Below are 20,940 nucleotides of genomic sequence, written 5' to 3'. Positions count from 1 at the left end.
CTAATAAATTATCTGGAGTCCAACAGCCAATCCCATTCCAGATAACAAAGCTGTTTGGGTCTCACCAACAATGGCGGAAAATCTGAAATAACAATCCGTGGACTTGGCACTACACAGAATATCCATCACGTAACCCACTGCTGCATTCAGAATGTCGGGGAAGTCAGCTAAACTTGGTAATGATAAGTATGCGACGAAAAAGACATATATCGTTTGTGTCCTATACTGACCCGTAACCACAATCGGTAGAATCGCACATGACACATATTGAGCTTAAAACTAAATTTAATAGTCTAGTTTGAGAAATATATTTTTTTTTTATATACAGTAACCTCTTTCGGTGACCAATGTAATGCCGTCTAGCTTATTGTGTGACATACAATTTTATTAAAAGTATAAAGTGTTTCATTTTAGAAATAATTCTGTATTACATTTAACCAGTTCATTTTAGAAATAATTCTGCATTACATTAACCACATTACCAGTTTCTTTTGTAAAATTTACTTCGATCTGGCCCCTGTGACACACAGGGGCTTGGGTAATGCGGAGCCGCCTTTGTCTTGTTGTAATGAAAATGCATGCATTTAAAAGCAACATCTTAAACTAGTAACTAGCTTAAGATGTTTATAAACCAAATCTAAGTATATTACAAGCAATTTTGATTTGAAACAATAGAGCAAAATAATTCACTTTTAAATCACCCAAATTAATCAGGGGTTGCATTTGATACCAACATAATAGCCTTGACAGACTGCTGGGCTGCCAGGCTTTGAAATGAGGAAGCCGGGGCTATCAATGGTGAAGCCCCTCCTGGGGATTTGGGGGCATGTCCTAGACTGGCCCCCTGTCTCTCGAATATTAAAATGATACATAAAATTGAGCTTTATGATTTTGGTCCCTGGGATATGTCTGATTCGATTCTACTCCTAAGTTTCAAACTAGGGGCAGATAATCTAGTATAAGAATTTAGCGTGGCAATTCTTAACAAAACAACTTATAATTAGGGTCTGGTGGCCATGGCCAGTCTAGGCATGTCACTACAGCCCCTAACCCAAACTCTGAGGAAAAAAATGAATTTTAGATGCAGTTTCCTGCTGTCTAGTTCATTCTGAGCATACAAATATTAGATCTTACACCAACAGGTTTTAAACAAAAAAAGTTATGAAAATAAAATTATTGAAGTAAATGAAGAAAACTTTAGCTGGAGATTGTACATTTGACTGAAAATGTTGGCAGTCTACAGGGATGCTGGTCTGGACATTCTGGCAGTCCAACCAGATTCCAGGCAGCCCAGGGCTGCCGGGCTACTGTTAGTGTCGATCCCTATTAATTAATTCCATCAAAACTGTTGGCAGTATGTTCAAATGTAGTTTATGAACACCCCCAGCTAGTTTCAGGTGTCACTTTTGTGCACATGCATTTTTATCCAAAAATACTTTTTTTTGGTCAGTTTTTATAACTATTTATAGCTATTTTAGGCTATATAATATCCCAACCTGGTGGAATGTTGCATTACAAAAATTACTTCATTCAATGTTGAAAGGTCTAAAGGTATCATCCAATATATATGTACTATGTTAAACCTGATAAATTGATAAGTTAAATATCTAAAAGAAAGCTGGTGCAAAATCAAATTTTTAAATTTTGAATAAATTTTTTTTTAGATAGGGTTGTTTTTTGTTAGTTTTGTACAGCTATTATAGCAATATAAGGTGATAAATTAACATATGCCCAATATCAAGTTGGATCATTTGTTTGATATGCCTATCACATACTAAATTAATTAGATCTAATTAAGTTTCTGTTACATGTATATTGTATGAAAAATTCATGGATATTTCTGTTATATTTAGCTGAAGTCACATCAGCTAGGATCCGGTTTGGTGTGACACTACAGAGTTTAGTTGACAAAAAGGGGGATGGGTAAGTTTCATCGTTGTGATAAATTGAGAGATACGGTCATATCATGGATTGTTCCAGTGTGTCACTGTAAATTCCTGGGGGGAGATACTTCTGTATTTGTAGGAAATACAACCTAATCTGTTTTTGTTTGTCGCTTTGGCTGGTTTGGCCAGAGTTGTTTGTTTATAAATAAGAACGGGAACTTTGGGCAAAGACTTTCAAGGCCTGTAATGGCTGTATCAACATCTGTAGGCCACTCAAGATTATGTCTGAAAAATAAAAAAAATTGACATACTGGTTTGTCCAAATAAATGGACAGACCCCTAATTAAAAAGTATAAATGTATTCAATTTTGAATAAGCAAGGGCTTATGATTGTGAGAGTCCATGTAACCGATTAAATACTTACTTTTGTTGTAAACTATTTCAGAAATCTGTCAAGTGATGAAGAGGATGGTGGAACTCATACAGAAATGCTGCAGAGGTATGATTAATTCTTAACTTTATATAAATCCTGAAAAGTTTATCATACAATATCTGTATTTTTTAGAGCACTTCAAAACTTTTGTTTTAGTTTCCTTACCTTTTGCTTTATTTTGCATTGTTTTTTTAAATTATCTGTGGTAAACATTACAATTCAATCCAAGTCTCTAATTATACAAAGTTAGTATTGTATCATTGTCCCTGCAGATCTAGGAGTCTTGCTTTAGGTATAATAATTTCACTTCATTGTAGTGAGCCTGCTATCATTTTGTCACCAACTAAGCGCAGTACAGCCAAAATTAGCCGAAAGAGGAAAAGGAAAGATGAAGAATTGACGGATGGAAGCCAGTATCATCGTATGTAGTAACTGTACATGTGTATTCAGTGTGATCCATAGATATAGAAGTGGAGTATAACTTATAATTAATGTAGTTATAATCTTTTATATTATAGACACAAATATAATAATGTGCTCAATTAATGTTTATTTACATGCATTTTGTTTCATCTAAGAATTTTAAGATCTCTGTATGACTTGAATATCATAGTTAATTCACAGAAAATAATTGAGGACTAAACTGTCCTATCCCTGCTGGTGTTGATGGGTATCATTTTTTGTCTGTCACAGATACTTATGTGATGAAGCTATTTGACCGTAGTGTAGACCTGGCTCAGTTTGATGAGGAAGCTGCACTCTATCCTGTATGTAGGGCTTGGCTCAAAAACCAGCCTCACAACAGATCCTTAGGGACAAGGGAGAGAACTCCAACACCTGATCCAGAACCACCCACGAACAGTGAAGAGGAGGTGAAACAATTAAATTTCATTTAACACCTGCTTTGGTTGTGTTCCACTAAAAATTGTCCACCAGAACTGCACAAAATGAAATGTTTTCAAAGTAATGATGTCTAATCTTAATATATCAACCCAAAGAACCTAATTCAAATGAAAAATAATGGACTCCTGAAGCCAGTTTTCCCTTCCATATAGTATTCTGCCTTTATCTACAGCTGGTAGATGTTGGATATTGGTTCTCAATGATTTTTCTCCTATTGGTGATTTATCTCTGCTTGTTTTCAATCAACATTATGTTTAATGAAACAAAAAAAGGACTCTTTACCAACAAATTTATGTTAAAGGAGGATATATTTCCTGATGTGTTCAAACTACCAGACCCTATCAAAGCTGATCCCGATGTTGTACAAGATTATCGTATTCCCATGCCAGTACCCCAGCCTGAAGAGGAACTCGACATCAATGCGGTGAGTTTGTTGAAATGTGTGTTTTCACTGATACATTTCAATATTAGTAATCTAATTTAAATGATTTAGACCCACAAGTCAGATTCATTTGTGTACAGTTCAAATTTTTCACCGACAAAGCGAGCAACTTTCAAATTGCTGACCTTCAAGAGAAATGATTAAGTCCTAACAAAGTTTGTTTTTAACGTGATATTTCTCGCTTTAAAGATTTTTGACACCGACTCTTTTCTGAAAGTTGAAGTCAGATCTTAACAAACTTTGAGGGATTATTACTGAAAGCCTGTAAATACGCATTTCCTGAAACCGTTCACGGTGGTTGCCACAGCCTCTCATTGGCTAAAACATTTTGAGACAGCTTTTTTGTTTTGGGGAATCCGAATAAAAATCTAAAGAATGGATAAATATAAGATATGCTCGGAGATGAAACAAAAACTAGTGAAAATGATGCAATCCATTTTGTAATTGGACAATTGTAAATGTTGAATAGTTTGGAGGACATCTGTAATGGGCCCATTGCCATTAACACTGTTATAATTGAGGGCACATATAAAAGTTGTTTATTTAATGAATGCATGTACATGTACCTTTGTGTTCCCATCAAATTATCTTGACATGTTTGATAATGATTTGACTTGATAGGACCAGGACATGGCCCCTCCTCCTGAACACCTGTTACTTAGTCATATGGACCGATGGAGATTGATTCGGCAGTCGTAAGTACAATGTCTCTGTAGTTCATCGAATAAACAATAGCTGAGGCCTATATCTGTGTATAGCGCATTTGTGATACACATTACTAGTTGACCTGTAGTCACAAACAATGCATCACAGACGCTGCTAAATATAAATCATTTTTATAGATAACAAGAGGCCCATGGGCCTGTATCGCTCACCTGGTTGGATTTGACCTAATGTCAAAATAGTGTTCATGTTCAATTCGTTTTATTTGTCAACCTCAAACAATGCTTAAAGTATGGGGATCCCAACTGCTTTAAAGAAACAACGAAGTGCAGACTCTCTAAGTTTACAACATGCATTCATAACTCTATGACAAGTAGCGATTTAAAGGAATTACCTTTATTTCCCCTATGGGGCCCCGCAACTTTAGCCAAAGTCATCATTAAATGCAAAATCTGTTTCACTTTCCCCAAGGATGTTTCTGACCAAATTGGGTTCAAATCCATTCATAACTTAATGACTAGTAGCAATTTAAAGTAATTACCTCTGGTTCTCCTATTAGGCCCCTCCCCATTGGCCCATTGGGGGTCAGAGTCACCATTTATGCAAAATCTGTTCCCCTTCCCCCAAGGATGTTCCTGACTAAACTTATTGGGGCCGCGGTGGCCGAGTGGTTAAGGTGTACCGACACTTTATCACTAGCCCTCCACCACTGGGTTGCGAGTTCGAAACCTACCTGGGGCAGGTGCCAGGTACTGACCGTTGGCCGGTGGTTTTTCTCCAGGTACTCCGGCTTTCCTCCACCTCCAAAACCTGGCACGTCCTTAAATGACCCTGGCTGTTAATAGGACGTTAAACAAAAACAAACAAACAAATCCTGACTAAATTGGGTTCAAATCCATTCATAACTTTATGACAAGTAGCGATTCAAAGGAATTGCCTCAATTTCCCCTATAAGGCCACGCCCCTCTGGCCCCTTAGGGGTCAGTCACCATTTATGCAAATTCTGATCCCCTTCTGCCAATGATGTTTCTAGCCAAATTTGGTCAAAATCCAATTAGAACTTTTTGACTAGCGATTTGAAGCAAATGTTGACGGACGACGGATGCTGCGCCATGACATAAAAATGGAATATATTACATGTATGTGTTATATGTTATGTATTCTATTTGATTTATTTATCATGCAATAACCCACCACCAAGGGGGGGGGGGGGGGGGGGGGGGTTCTTAATTTGGAATCAGGGTTTGGGCTTGCCACAGAATGATTAACTTGTACAAGAGATGATGGTTTTGAGAAAGTGTTTGAAGTTTCATGACAATCGGATAATCCATGAAGTTGGTAGAGCAAAGACATCAAAAATCTATATTTAGTGATAATGCCATCACTAACTCCTGCAAGTGGAGATTACGTGTTTGGTATTTTCAGGAAAATGGGATTGTTGTTTAAGTCAGTAGGGCAAGGAGAATGAAAATCTATTTATTAAAAGTGACTTCAATTTTGACCCTAGATTGGTACAAGCTGAACTTGTTCAAAGGATAATGGTATTGAGTATGTAAAACATATAGTATGAAGTTTCAGGACAATTGGAAAATGCATGAATTTGGTAGAATTTTGAACCTAGGTTGTTGACATACAATCTCATACAAGAGATGATGGTTGTAAGTGTATAATGTTTCAGGACATGACTGTTATACATTGGATTGGCAGATTGATATATTGATCCTTAGGTATGGAATGCCGTATATTGCTAGTATATTCCATATTTATCTAGCAAATGCCCATGTTTGATAATAAGCCCACCCATATATACATTTGTATATCAAAGATCAGTACAAATGCCAATGAGATATCTATATTTCATTGCTCTGCAGCAAGTCATATCTCCTGCCTTGGGTTAATGTTATATTGGTTTCCTGGGCTTATTACAGGATCAATACAGTAGATTCACCTATCTTTAACTATAAGAATTAAACATGATTGAATACTGAAAATGTTGCATTCTAGATGGCGTGATGCTGGATTAATGAATGAGCTGAGATTCTCCGACAGTATGAATGTTCTACGCGAGATGTTTGATCAGCAAATGAAGGAATCTCCCTGACGAGGCATGAGATTGGACTAATTCAATACATGCTATAGTGAATTGAGGATTCCATGGAAAACATGTTCTGGTATTTGTCATTCAGTTGGAGGCATACCTTGACATAGTTCAGATTCGTAAAATTTCAAATGAAAGAATGACATTTCTGTTTACTATTTCCTGCCTCAAAGTTACCAAACTTTGTTATCCTAAACCAAAATAGACCATGGCTAATGGATGATATCTTATGTAGGCATAACAATTTTATCATTGGACATTTTTTTTTAAGAACAATACTCTATTCTTGTATTAATCTACCTCTGATGATAGATGTTAAAATCATATTGGTTAATAAACTGTATTTGTAATTTAAAATATATAAACCACTTCATTATTCTGGACAAGTATTCATTTACCTATAGGTGGTTAATTCAAATATTTCAGTCTCTTTGTCCCCAGCACCGATAGTAGAATTTAAAATCATAATTGATGAATAAATTGTATTTGTAATTTAAAATAAATTGAGTGAATAATACAATTAAATTTGTACATTAGCAATTTTTTATTTGTACAGTACAAATGTAATAAAAAGTACACTATCATTTGCTCTGTGTTGTAAATTTGATTTGTGTTGTAAACTTGATTTGTGTAAGGCAGTGACTACGTGGCAGACAGTATGGTATTATAAGACCTGACCATCTCTGTTGAATCCCTGGTAATAAAGGGGACTATAGGTGTCCTCTCTGTCAGTCAGTCTGTCCACTCAGTCAGTCTGTCCACGTCAGTCAGTCTGTCCACTCAGTTTTCCACACTTTTCTCAGCCATGATCAAGGTTTGTCGGTGAAAGTTTGAGTGTAACTTCAGTATGAGTAGCTACAGATCAAGATCAAGTTTCAGGGCTTTTAAGTCAAGGTCAAAGTTACTACTTTAGGAGGGGCTGGCAGAGGATGGGTATTGCAGCATGCTTGTTAATATTTGATAGATATTGGATTACCCCAACTACCAATATATAATACTTGTTGCTTCCCACTCAATACATACAGTAAATTCTAGAGTAGGTGTTCCAATGTACTGTAGATCACTCTGTATACACCATACTTTCATAGATTTTACTGCAGCATTTTAACATTGATAATGTACAAATCATTTATTCACTTTCAAGCCCGTTTTGTATCAACAAAAAGGTTTTTTTAATATATCTTTGTGAAAGAAGCATGTTTCTTGACCACGCTTCAAAAAATGTCAAATTAAAATGCAGGTTGGGAAAGCAACTAAATATGTAACCATGCTTATAATACCAGCTAAGTTTCACAGAGATTGGTCAGAAACTGAGAGATCTCCAAACAAGATTAAAATACTGAAATAAAGAGCAATTACTCAAAATTAAAGTGGAATCCAAATACCTCTTGGGAATGTCCCATGTTTCAAAAGAGATTTGTTTAAAAGTGAGATTTCTCTAGACAAACCAGGGTTATGGCAGACAGATGAGTGAAAGGACAATATCATACCACATCACACCCATGAAATGATGATTGGGTAATATAATACATGTAACAAAAACATTAGAATCTTTAAAAATCATATTTTACTGTATATGTACAGCTCACGAATTAACGTTAGGTACAATATAACCTGTTGTATGGGGATTTAAATCTGATCACAACAAAATGTTTATCAAGATGTAAAAATATTGATAAATATTCTCCCATCTGTTGGCAAAACATCTTGTTTACACTGGACTCGCATGTAATTTCCTCTTTGAAATGCCCAACAGAATACATCAATGAATTTCAAGAAGCATTAATTTGAAATTTACAAGTCCATTCCTGATCAGTGAACAAATAACCTGTATACCCATTTGGTATTTATTCAGATAAAATAATTTAAAGGGCTCAAACTGGACCACATCAGCTCTGCAGAGATTTGCTTGCTCTATATATATTGTTTATTGCAGCAGTTTCTTTTTCTCATTCAAACATTTGGTAGGCTTGCATATCCTCGCCATCCTCCTCCTCCTCCTCCTCCTCCTCCTCCTCCTCCTCCTCCTCCTCATCATCATCATCATCAACATCACCAATATCACAGATGGTTGGGGGACATCTAACATAAGGGTTATATGTCCACTTTGGGAACACACGCTTGTACAAGTTCATAAGTACTGTGTCCTGTGACTTAAGCTGACCGTCAAACACGCACTTCATGTGTCCATGTGTTCCTGGAATGTATAAGTGAGATCAAAATCAAGTATATGATAGGAATTCAATGTTAAAGGTTAATGTTACAAAGATAAAATCAAAATCTTATCACTGAGTTAAATGTCTTGAACAGTTATATAATACCTTTAGTATCAAAAAACAAATACCTCATAAATCTTAAAAGATTAATCAAGGGTTCATTGACTCATTGAAACAAGTTAACAGCTTAAACTTGACACATACCAAGGCTGTCACGAATATTTCCTCTTCTTCCCCATTTTGTCCGCAGTTCAACTGGCTTAAACCACATAATGTCCTCTGAAACAGAATCACAATCATTGCTTTGTGTATAAAAGTATACATTAGAATTTAATGGCACTGGAACAATTTTATCTTATAACATATTTCGGTTAGTAAAATGCCCAGCAATACATTTTAGTTACCAAATGAGACAAAACAAATATTTTTGTCTTTTAATTTGCAAATTTCTGACAATACAAAATGTATATCGCTCCTTAAGATCTTCATACTTATACACTAGTTATTATCACATCTCAATTCTGTGACATTCAATTATTATCACAACAATAAATATATATTATAATGCAAAGGAAGAAGTAGCTTAGGGCTATTCCTTTAAAATATCTCACAAGAAGTCTGCAGAAATAAGAAATTATAAGTATCTTAATTTCTATTCCTCTAAAATATCTCACAAGACGACTTCAATAATAAAGAAATTATAATTGTCTTAATATCTATTCAACTAAAATATCTCACAGGAAGACTGCAGAAATAAAGAAATTATGATTGTCTTAATAAAGTATAATAATTCTTAGTGTATTTTGTAGTTGTGGATTTTGTAGAGGTGTAGTTATATAATAATGAAGTCGTCGATTGTTGGTTCCTCTCTTTTTTGATGTAGGTAGGTGCTGTATTCGTACGAATACGGGAGGAGTGACGTGTCCGTGCAAAGCACGGGAGTGACATTGGTATGCACAAAATGCTACTCTTTTATAATAATCATAATGTGCATCGGCTCGACAGATAGATTTCCCCGACTTAATATGGTTATGGGGTTCGTGACCTGAAGTCTACATGTAAACACCACATGGTATAGATAACATCCAAAGTGTTTAGAGAACCGAAGTCTATCTAATTACTGACAAATTAGCTAACATGTGTACATGTAGATATGATGATTTACAGGTTCTATGTATAATTATACAAACTGCTACTGAACATATTACAGTACATTTATATCTATTCCTCTAAAATTGTCTAATAGTTATTCCACTTAAATATCTCGGGAGAAGACTGTAGAAATAAAGAAATTATAATTATCTTAATATATGGTACTGTAATTTTAATTATTTATTGTAAACAGGTTTCACAAATTACTGGTTTACCAATGTTACTGACCTCTGTTGAAGAACATATATCTAATGACGGCAGTTCGTTTGTTGATTTTGAATGGATATCCACTGAGTACAACACGCTTCACCACGGTACGGTCAGGGTTGACCGACGACAGGGAACCAGTGGCCACCAATTCATGTGCGCCTACAACGCAAGTTAAAACATTCTGTTTAACTATCAAAAGGAGGAAAGGTTTGTCTGGTTTAATGTAAAGGTTGATGTATTATATTGAATTAATTTTTTTCAATATATTTGACCTTGGTTTAGCAGATCTTTACACAGCAATAATTTCATTGCCTACATGCATATTCACATATGTTTACTATATTCCTTCATATCGCTGGCAGTTGCCATGATATTAGAATACCTGGGTGACCCCATAGCAAAATGATATTGTAATTTTTCTACTTAGATAGTGAATGATCATTTAAATACTAATTAGTAAATATTAAGTCACTTTAATTTCTTGAAATTGTAATACAAAGAATGTACTGAAAACTCAGCACAATAGTTCCTATCCTCCATAATATCTACTCGCATCATTCAAATACACAAAAAGTCTTACCTGTTCCCATCTCCTTGAACACAAGCACTGGTGATGGAGGGAACATGATTGGTCCATAGATTGTTGCCATGGTAGCCACATTATGGTACAGAAATCTCTCAAACTGGAAGGTAGTTCAAATTGACATTATAAACTTAAAGTCAAAAAAGTGAAGTAATCTGGCTACAGAACCAATTAAAATAGGAAAAGAAAAGTAAGAATAAGGTGTTGTGAAAGATTACTTTCTAACTAAACTCTTACAGTTTAGCCCTTAAACCAAGTCAGATCTATGGAACTTATCACATGGGAATCCATGACGTACTAAATACAGATACAGAACTCGGATATCTTATCTGGTTTAAATATGAACATAAATCCAGACCACTTGTTCCTTTGTTAAAATGGCCTCCTTTTTATATATATGTACAGTTTAGTGAATACAGAGCCATGTACCTTATGTTTATTTCCATTTGTGTGTTGTGAAAATATGGGACAAACAGAGAATCTCCGAAAACCAGCGTGAAATATGAGCCTCTCTTTGGACTTGATTGGAAATCGTGATTCTCCACAACGCTTGATGACATAATTGCTGACAGACATTTTCTGTTCGTGTTGCAACAGTCCAAACATCACTACAGGGGACCCAGGTTTGTAGGATTCTGTAACACAATATTAACTAGGAAATAAGCTCTACATTTACCATCAAAGTGGATCCCTGAATTTTGTGTGTACATTTTAGTCAAAATCATGACTGTAGGACAAGAAATATTTGTTGTAGTTAACATTTTAAATCTCCAATACTATGAGGGCAATACAATGTACTATCATAACAACAAATTTATTATTTCTCAGCTTTCTTGGCGTAGTATCCAAATTTTTACTGACCAAAATCTTGCTAAATTAACATTTAAATGAACTTGCAGCTTTACCACTGATTAAGGTGTAAATATTTCACTGGACAAGGATTTGTTAGTGTAGAGCAAAGTAAAATTTATAGCAAATTGATCTAGAATAAAGACATTGTGATAATAAAGACAATGTAATTAAAACTAATATTCTAAATAGGTCTAAGCAAGATCATCTCGATACATTTGATAATTTTGAAGATAGTCAAAGCCTTCCTTAATTAAACACCCTGTAATAATTAAATCAAATATATTTTTACTAAAATATCCTTTCTAATACCCAAGTATTCCATTTCTTAACTTTAAAAGTTGCAAAAGTTTACAAATTTTCGTTGTTGGGTTAGACCACTTACTATACAAGAATCCGTAATCAAACGAAGAACATACTCACCCATGAATTCCCTGGGAACGTTTGCTATATGCACGGTGATGAACCAACCAGGCTGAAATAGATACATAAGTTTAGCAGTTAATTCCATATACAAGTATTTATACTTCCAGCATGTATTTTTCAGTTGGCCTTACTAACGAAATTGATGTCAACACTTCAGTAAACTTTAGACTGTTTAGACATAGGAATACATTGTTGACAGTAAGAGACGTCAGGCTGGCCAGGCCCAAACACACGTTTTTTTTCTAATTTATGCTAATTTATGCTTTTTGTGAATTTATTTTTTATAAACTATGATGCAGATCAAAACAAGAGGTCCAATGGGCCTTTATCGCTCATCTGGTTCTACAGCAACTTTGAAGTTTGAAGCTGATTACCATTTTATTCAAATATCAGAGTAGACTAGGTTTGTTCATATTAATCTATAATTTAGTCCTTCACTACAGCATACTACTGGCCTAATATCAGGTCTCTTGGCTATGGAAAAATAATTTTCTAAAGATTTAAGCCTATTTGATCTCTGTGACCTTGAATGTAGGTTAAGGGCATTCATTTGAATAAACTTGCAATTGATAGCCCTTCACCCTAGCATGCTACAAGCCCAATATCAGGTCCCTTGGCCTGCTGTTATTGAGAAAAGTCGTTTACAGATTTTAGCATAATTGACCCCTGTGACTTTGAAGATGAAGGTCATCCATTGGAACACACTTAGTAACCCTTAGACCTAATATCAGGTCTCTGGGCTTGTTAGTTATTGAGAGGAAGTTGAAAATGTTAATTGTTTACAACGCACTTTGTCTCAGGTGACCTAAGAAGGCGGCATACAAAGTTTCATATAACATGCTTGATATTTACAAGTTATGTTCACAAGGTCCAATGATAATATCATTAGAGAACAATAACTCTGTAAGTTACTGTCGACAAATTTCCATTTTAGAACATGTCAAAGATCTTATTGATATAAGGCTGCACACAAAGTTTCTACAAACTTGATATTTACTCAAGTAAGACTCAATACCAAGTTTCATCAATCTCAGTGAACATTTCCTCAAGTAATTGTGTTCACAAGGAAGAGTTAACGCGACTCATGTCGACGGGAAAAAGGCTATCGCAATAGGTCATCATGACCTATGGTAAGGTGACCTAAAAATTAACATTTTTATATATGGCAGGTGGTCTGGGTACTGTGGAAAGGACATTGTTGGTAACTCTGCCACAAACGAAACGACACCCCACTTCACTTCAATCAGCTAAAAAACACATTTATTCAAACATACAGTGCATACTTTATACGACTGTCATCAAGAAACATTCACCTTTCACCTACCATGTCCCTCAATACAAATTTTAACGTCCAAAACATAATAAAGAATACTCACCAATGCCCCGCTGTCAGTGTCATCAGTTAAGACTTTCTTCTTGGTCTTTTTGAAGTTTCCAAACTGAAATATTCTAGCATAATCCAATGGTAGGTTTTCCTTGGGGTCCCACAATGTGGTCCTAAAGCTTTTCAGGCCACGATACCTGGGAGGTGTAGAGTGGACAGAATATCAAACATGACATGCTGCTTTAACAAACATTAATATATTGAGAACATAATGGTCATTGGTGTTTTTAAAAGTATTTATATATATATGGTGAAAATGTCATGTTATGACAAAACATAAGATACTTCAGATCTGCCTTTTAGTAGATAATCATGTGCTTTCATGAAGTAATTAATATTTAAATTTTACTGTGACCAAAAATTTAATAAATCAATTTAATGATAACATGGCAAGTGACATAAAGATACTGAAGTGGTTTTCTTATGTCCTCGCCCTCATATCTGACCAGTCAATGTTAACTACGATTGATTGACCGTAACTTGTTTACCTTGCAAACCTCTGTCTGGCCACCTTCTCCATAGGCGTGTCAACCTCGTCTGGGAACATCACATGTAGTTTTTCCTCCTTCATCTTCTCAAACCTGGGTTTAATACCATAGAAAACCAATCAAATACATTGTAACCAACACAATATAAGAGCATCTGTGTGTAAAGTGAGAAATCTTTAATATTTGCCAAGATGAAAGGCTGATTATTAATAAGTCTTAAATATTTCATATCAATTACAAAAAGCAACTTTACACACAAATTTTTTCTTACCCCTATTTCAAGTTGGTAGATGGAATAAGTATAAAGAACCATGCATGAGAACAGCTTAAAACTCTTACTACTGTATATATAATCTGACCTTGTATCGGACATATATTGTTTTTCATTAATATCATTTTCTTCAAAAACAGTTTCAATTTTTAAGTAGAGTATAAGCAATATTTGAATTAAAGACAACAGAAGTATACAGTAAAGGTCACTGACTCAGATAAACTTACATGGATCGTTCCTCATCCATGTCCATGTTTTCATCATATCTCTCAGCATCATTATTTTCTGTCATTGTTAACTGTAAATAGAAAACATATTTTTGTTTAGTAACCATGAACAAGTTTATCAATCGCACCAACGTATGATACATGTGTGTATAAAATTCCAAGAAATTATCCTTCGCATTGGAAAATATCATGGCCTGAAGAGACAGACACAAATTGCCTGGTACATTATTATTTTCAACTCCGTAATGTATTGATAACACAGGCATCTACAAACAATGAGGTTCTTCTATAAATTGATATTCAGGGGAAATGACTGCATTCTCCTGAGATGATACTTGGCCAGGTATACCAATCTATGTCATCACTTGGTCGACTTTTGATTGTACATATACCCGAGTCATAATTATTATAACAAGCATACTAGGTATACTGCTAAAGCAATACATGTCCCCTAAAGGCCCCCAATAATGGTAATAATAGTAACAGTGACCTTGACCCAAAAACCCTGAAACTCTAACTTGTTTGAAATATTATGGTCCTTTATCAGTGAAATTAAAATCCCTCAAGGAATGTAGCTGACAAACTTCGGTGTTACGTATGATGGATTCCCCTCTTCTGATCAGTAGGGACTAATATTGCATGTACATGTATATGCTAGCTAGGTATGGTTTTACAATCAAATACAAACCTCACTATGTTAGTCAGGGTTCTGTGAGGTCTGTCTATTCAACATCAATGATTGTTAAAGGTAATTAAAATGAGAAACATACTTACTCTAGGGGCTGTACAAAGGGGCCATGGCAGCTCCCAACCCCCAACATAATAAATAACTAGAAATGACACAGTACCCCTGCAGATGTATAGTTACATGTGAAATGTTTATTGGCAGTACATGTACTTACAGTTTCAAACTCCTCATCACCAGATGCTTCTTCATCTCCATCCGAGTCTTCCTCCTCCTCAGCTTCCATATCCACATCATCTTCATCCTCATCTTCATCCTCTTCATCATCAAGCATGGCTTTGGATGCTCCCTTCATACATAAAGAAAAATCCCTTTAATAAATCTTAACTGGTGCAGAAATTATGACCATTTCACTGCCTTCCTCTAAATTATTATACTATAGATTTCCACACAATGTTTGAAGTATGATTTACAGACATTATGACCATTTCACTGCCTTCCTCTGAATATTATACTATAGATTTCCACACAACTTTCGAAATATGATGTTTAATGTATTTGGATAATTTCATTACACATGGAGCGAGTAAAATGATCAATAAAGAAAAGTAACAATGAAATAAAGTTAGAATTACAGAATACAGAATACTAACCACATGATCTTCGTCGTCATCCAAAATCCAGGCAGACTGATACTCTGATGTCCCCTTGGGTACTTTCTTCATGACCTTCTTTTTGGACTGTTTTTCAGCTGAAATATATTAAATAAATCTAAATCTGAAGTAAAGAACAAACACACCATGCCACTTTTCAAACATTTTCCCGCCCAACCACTTGGTTTTCTCTAGAGGCTCTTGTTTCCTCCAACATTTAGAACGCTGTGTGTTATCATCCAGTCCAATAAGAATGATCAGATTATAAATATTATTTACTAATAGTCATTTAAAGGTCGATAGTTCAATAGCTATAATTGTATGTCTCATCCATTACCAACCAAAGTGACTCTCTGGATCCTAATGCACCCATGGTAATGAAATAACAAGTATGTCAAATATTCATCAGTCACAACAGTCAAGCTCTAATCATACACTAGTTTTGATATACCAATATCTATTCACACACACACAATAACTGACCTGAAGAATATGTTTCATAATATCATGGCATCATTGTATAGTTTCTTAAGTTGGTCATTTTGGCACTAATTATCTTTCAGAATTGAATTCACTTTTTTTCAACAAGTCCAATTTAGCAAAAGTCAGAAAATCATTAGCACCATCATCTCTAATCTGGAAATATTAGTTTATTTTACCTTCAGCCAGTTCAGCATCAGTAGGCCAGGTCTGCTCCCCCTCCATCGGGTCTGGGATTACCTCACTTTGTAGGGACTCCTGATGTCGTGGATCAGCCTTCTCTAGAACCCTCACCTCCTCCTTCTCTCCCTCCATTTCAATATCCTGATAAAAAGGAAACATCTTAAAACACACAAAATTCAATTCTATATAAGGTTCAGATTTTGATATCTGAATTCAGCAGGCCATCCATTACCAATTAAGTAGAAAGTGTAGTGACTGGTATTTGGTATTTGTATTTCAAACAAACAGTCTGATTTCTAATCTTATGTCATTATATATGACTTAAAATTGATAAGTTCTGCTTATGATTTTTACTAGGCACTCATAACTTCTATTGTAACAAGACCTACCAGACCATTCTGTTTGCGTGAATCTTTGGCTAGTTTCTGATTGAAGGGATGAGGGTCGTTAGGTGCATCTATCTGTAACATCTGGAAGTCCCCCCAGCCTGGCAGGTGTATGAGACCGTTAGCTGACAGTGACCGTCCTCGTAGGTACCCTGACAGCTTTAGTGTCCCAACTTCACTCTGGAGAGAAAAAACACTTGATGTATAGACATAGCATAAACATTATTTCATGCATTTCTCAAAATGTTTCTATAAGCTGACAATTGTATCCACATACTGTATACTAGAATATATTCACCACAATGAAATTTGTCTCCCTGTGAAATAACACATTATGATGTCAAACATTCCAGTAAGTACATACTTTAGGGCATTCAATAATGGTAATTGACCTGAAAACCATTCATGGACATTTCAAAGTACGGATGCTCTACCAATTGAGCTACCTGGTCGCCGATGATCGACCCAGTATAGTCCCACTACAGTAAGATAGTCTGCTCTACTGAAATACTTCTTACTACACAACATTTACATTGCGTAGGTAAAATTTCAAAGGAAGGTAATTACTACCAAGATACTAACATTTATTTTATCACAAATTAATCCAAATGTGCTTCATTTAACAGTTATCTGCATTATTGTCCCAAAAAGAATAAAATTCTCAAGACTGGTTCTCTAAAGTCAGTACCTCTTCACTGTCAATTTCAAACTCAATGCTTTCTGCTAACATATGTGGCCTGTTGTCCCTGAAGAAGACTGGGGGTAGCTTGTGATTGGTGATTCTCCGCAGTACAAGTAGAGCATCCTGGGGCAGATCTATGGCATGGAATTTCTCAGTAGGAAACCTGGAAAAACAATTAATCTCTTGAACTATCTATACAAAGTATACTTACTGAATCAACTACATTCTCAACATAAAATCACTGATGTCAACACAAAGTCACTGAATGCCCTTACTTCCTGCAATTTCATGTGTTATACATGTATTTGAAAAAGGCCAACAGAAAAATGCAAAAAAAAAAAAAAAATAGGAAGGTGGGCTTATCCCGAGCATGGTCTTATACCCAGTAAATCATAGTATTGTAGGAAAAGACAAACCCTGAACAAAAGGAGAGGAAACTGTTTCTACCTCAACAGACACACTTACGGTTGAGGAATGATATCTCCGCTTTGCTTGCCGATGGTTAGATAATTGTGTAATTCTTCCGAATTTGTTGAACTACCTTCAAGCTAGGACAAGATTCTAACTATCATACTAAGCTAGGACAAGATTCGAACTTTTAATCCTAAGCTAGGACAAGATTCTAACTATCATCCTAAGCAAGGAAAAGATTCTAACTATCATCCTAAGCTAGGAAAAGATTCTAACTATCATCCTAAGCTAGGACAAGATTCTAACTATCATCCTAAGCTAGGACAAGATTCTGACTATCATCCTAACTTAATAACCCAGAACAGAAAACAGAAGTCAACATTTATTGTTCATCTTCCATATGTTAAGTATTTAGGCATAATTTCATACTCAGACATAAATTTGATAGGATATAATAGCTAAACAGTTAGAATAGCAACATTTAAAACATGAAAAAGTAGGAAAAACACAGAAAAAGTATGCAGTTTCAATAAGAAGTAGTTGAGTCCTAAAGGAAAATCTGCTTAATCAAAGACTAGCAAAAACTGGATACTTTGTTATATGCATGACCATGTCACAAAAAAAAAAAAAAATCAAAAGGGGTCTGATATCACGGCCAGCTTTATCTACTCCTCAATTAGGCAAAACTAATATCATTTCAGTAACTATGGAAACAAACAGTATATACAGGTGCTCCTTACCTTTTGTCTATGTGTCTCTGTATTGTTTTCTTTGCTTCGTTTTGCTTTTTCGCATTCAACGTCTTCAGACCCTGAAATGGATTTACCATATTTTCAAAAATAACTTAATTTGACTAGGGATAATCCGGATATGTAAAATATTCCACTGGCAAGTGATGGAACAGTCAACTAATCTTAATTCCTGTGCTGAATTTAGAACAGTCAACTTATAAATTCCTGTGCTGAATTCTAAATCACTCTGCCTTGTATTGTGTTTGTAGCTGCAGCATTCCTCGTGAATACATGAACATTTTTTTTACATTAATAGTTTCATTAATTCAAGGTTTTGGTGTTTAGGATAACATGTACAGTGATTATGTGGCAATATTATTAAGTTACAATAGTACATGTAAACCTGCTTCAAACAATCATTCTCATTCAATTTGAAAATCTGTTAAAAATTTGGTATTTTAACAAAGCATATAAAATTTCTGCTCTATTCAATAGCTCATTGATACACACTTGTACACCAAATGTTATGGCGGGAAGTCCCTGTGCATATAGACATGATATACAGTGTTCACCGACACTGTCAGCAGCGCCCTCTGGTGACAGGAGACACAACAAGGAGTCTGCAACTTTGGCTGCATCCAAGATGGCATGTAGATTGCCATACTCAGGTATGAAGAATGACAGCCGTTGTTTAAACCTTGGCACACTGCAGGATACAACAACTCTAATAAGCATATTGTCTGTTGTAATATTTTGTTACATATTAGAATACCTTCAAATGAATATGACAAAAGAATTTAATTTTATGTCAATTTATTAACCATATGAGATTGAAATGTATAAAACTTTTCCCAATGTCTAAGCACAATTAAACCAATTAAACCAATTTGAACAATATTTTTTTTTAAATGACTAAGGCTATTTACCTGATATGACAGATGCCTTGCTCGTTTTTAGAAACCACTGCTGTTTCATCACATTGTTTTAACAGTTCAAGAACAGCATCACAGTCAATATCTTTATGGAGTGGCAATATCACCTGCAAGAATTTTAAAAAAAATAAAGAAAAATATTTCTGTAGTTAAGCAGAAAATATCACTCATTGTGAACACAAATAACAAATAGCCAGATGAATTTGGACGAAAGGAGCTAGCTCTCACTCCTAGACAAACATATTTTCAATTGTTGTATATATCTAGATCTGATCCTTTAAATTATTTTCCAGGACAATTTTTAGGGCTTGGCTCATTCCCACAGATGTTCGATCAAGAGATCAATTAGCACACCATTTAAAGGAAAAAATACCATATGCTCTGAAATTTATTCAATGATTATATAATTAGAGACAGTGACATAAGCCTTACCACAAAATGTGGAGGTGATCCTTGACTTCCCCTGTTCCTCTTCTTCTCCAACACCTCGTCTCTTTTTTGCTTTCTTATTTGCTGGGCCTGCCCCAGGTATAAATCAATGGTAGAAATGGTAGCTCTATATAATATTATATTTTTTAAACCTTGCATTGGCAATCAGATCACAACAAAATTAAAATTGGAACTGGTTTTAATCATCTTATTTTCAAATAATTTTCAGTACTAGTCTAGACTGTTTGTAAAATGTGACAAGGTTTTACCTCCTTCCTGTCATGAAAGAATGCAACAATGCTGCTTTTAAACCAATCTGACCATGAAAGATACTGCAATAGACTTCTATTTACCTGATGTCTCCTGTCATTCTTCCTAGTTTGTTGTTTATTTCTCCTTGACAATGTCTTGACATTTACTCTACCTATAAACAGGTAAATACCATGTTATCATCTCTGATGAATCAATGTAAACGACAGACAAGTATCAAATAGGTTTTACAAGGGGAAAAAACAGGAACATTTTGTTTTAAAACATTCATGGACATCTTCAGAAAAACAGTAACATGCTATCTAGAGTAAATGTTGAAATTTTCATGACACAAATTAACAAATGCTTATACGAAATCCATCATAATAACTAAGAAAAGTACTCCATTGTACAGGCATATGACTTGTAAATTTGTAAATATATGAGATGGTTGCTCAACTCATCAGTATCCACTCTGCTATATATCTAACATACCTTGCGATTGTCTTTCTATTTGACCTTTACTCCTATGTTTTCCGTGTTTGTGAGATTTGTTTTGTTGTTTCCACTGTCCTGATCTGTGTGTTTCCTGCGTTTCGACCCCCATTTCTAAAATATATCGCAAACTGTCATTTCACAAACAACACGTGTTGTAAACCGGAACTCTTTTTTTAAAGACGTAAGCGACATTTTAAGAAAAGCTCCAAGCCGACAACAACCGACAAGAATCAATCGATAATGTTTTCACACGACACTGCATTTATAAATGTCTAAGCTTACGTAGGTGCGGGCCTACGTTTCAAAAAATGGCCTTAATATTGCAGGCCCATCAAGATTTAAGCTTATGCCTGAAATGTTGCAATTAAAAAATGATGATCCGGTTTGTCC

The 20,940-nt window shown here is 35.0% G+C and overlaps 2 protein-coding genes across 4 annotated transcripts; one reads left to right on the top strand and one right to left on the bottom strand.

Moving 5' to 3' along the window:
* The first annotated feature begins 41 nt into the window (after positions 1-41).
* LOC117330368 (protein lin-37 homolog) lies at positions 42-6,983 on the top strand. Its single transcript, XM_033888598.1, has 8 exons — positions 42-176; positions 1,854-1,923; positions 2,332-2,385; positions 2,637-2,740; positions 3,013-3,191; positions 3,524-3,646; positions 4,286-4,359; positions 6,332-6,983. The coding sequence occupies exons 1-8, from the start codon at positions 152-154 to the stop codon at positions 6,426-6,428; spliced, it is 726 nt and encodes a 241-aa protein (XP_033744489.1). The 5' UTR covers positions 42-151; the 3' UTR covers positions 6,429-6,983.
* Positions 6,984-7,974: 991 nt separating this feature from the next.
* Positions 7,975-20,745, bottom strand: LOC117330359 (pre-rRNA-processing protein TSR1 homolog). Of its 3 annotated transcripts, none has more exons than XM_033888580.1 (21): positions 20,548-20,745; positions 20,157-20,227; positions 19,807-19,893; positions 19,369-19,481; positions 18,953-19,148; positions 18,452-18,522; positions 17,307-17,463; positions 16,622-16,798; positions 16,229-16,373; positions 15,570-15,667; positions 15,134-15,265; positions 14,232-14,302; positions 13,734-13,826; positions 13,238-13,382; positions 11,859-11,910; positions 11,016-11,221; positions 10,584-10,686; positions 10,022-10,162; positions 8,846-8,920; positions 8,459-8,622; positions 7,975-8,428 (listed from the first exon to the last, which is right to left on the bottom strand). In XM_033888580.1, the coding sequence occupies exons 1-21, from the start codon at positions 20,657-20,659 to the stop codon at positions 8,375-8,377; spliced, it is 2,463 nt and encodes an 820-aa protein (XP_033744471.1). In that variant the 5' UTR covers positions 20,660-20,745; the 3' UTR covers positions 7,975-8,374. The 3 variants fall into 3 exon arrangements, with proteins under 3 accessions (XP_033744471.1, XP_033744472.1, XP_033744470.1); XM_033888581.1 differs by having other exon boundaries at positions 8,462-8,622; XM_033888579.1 differs by having other exon boundaries at positions 7,975-8,622.
* Positions 20,746-20,940: the final 195 nt, after the last annotated feature.

The sequence above is a fragment of the Pecten maximus genome, chromosome 7 (assembly GCF_902652985.1).
Source record: "Pecten maximus chromosome 7, xPecMax1.1, whole genome shotgun sequence".
Taxonomy (NCBI): domain Eukaryota; kingdom Metazoa; phylum Mollusca; class Bivalvia; order Pectinida; family Pectinidae; genus Pecten; species Pecten maximus.
Note: the sequence above shows the minus strand (reverse complement) of the source record. Positions and strands in the feature narration are given on the sequence as shown.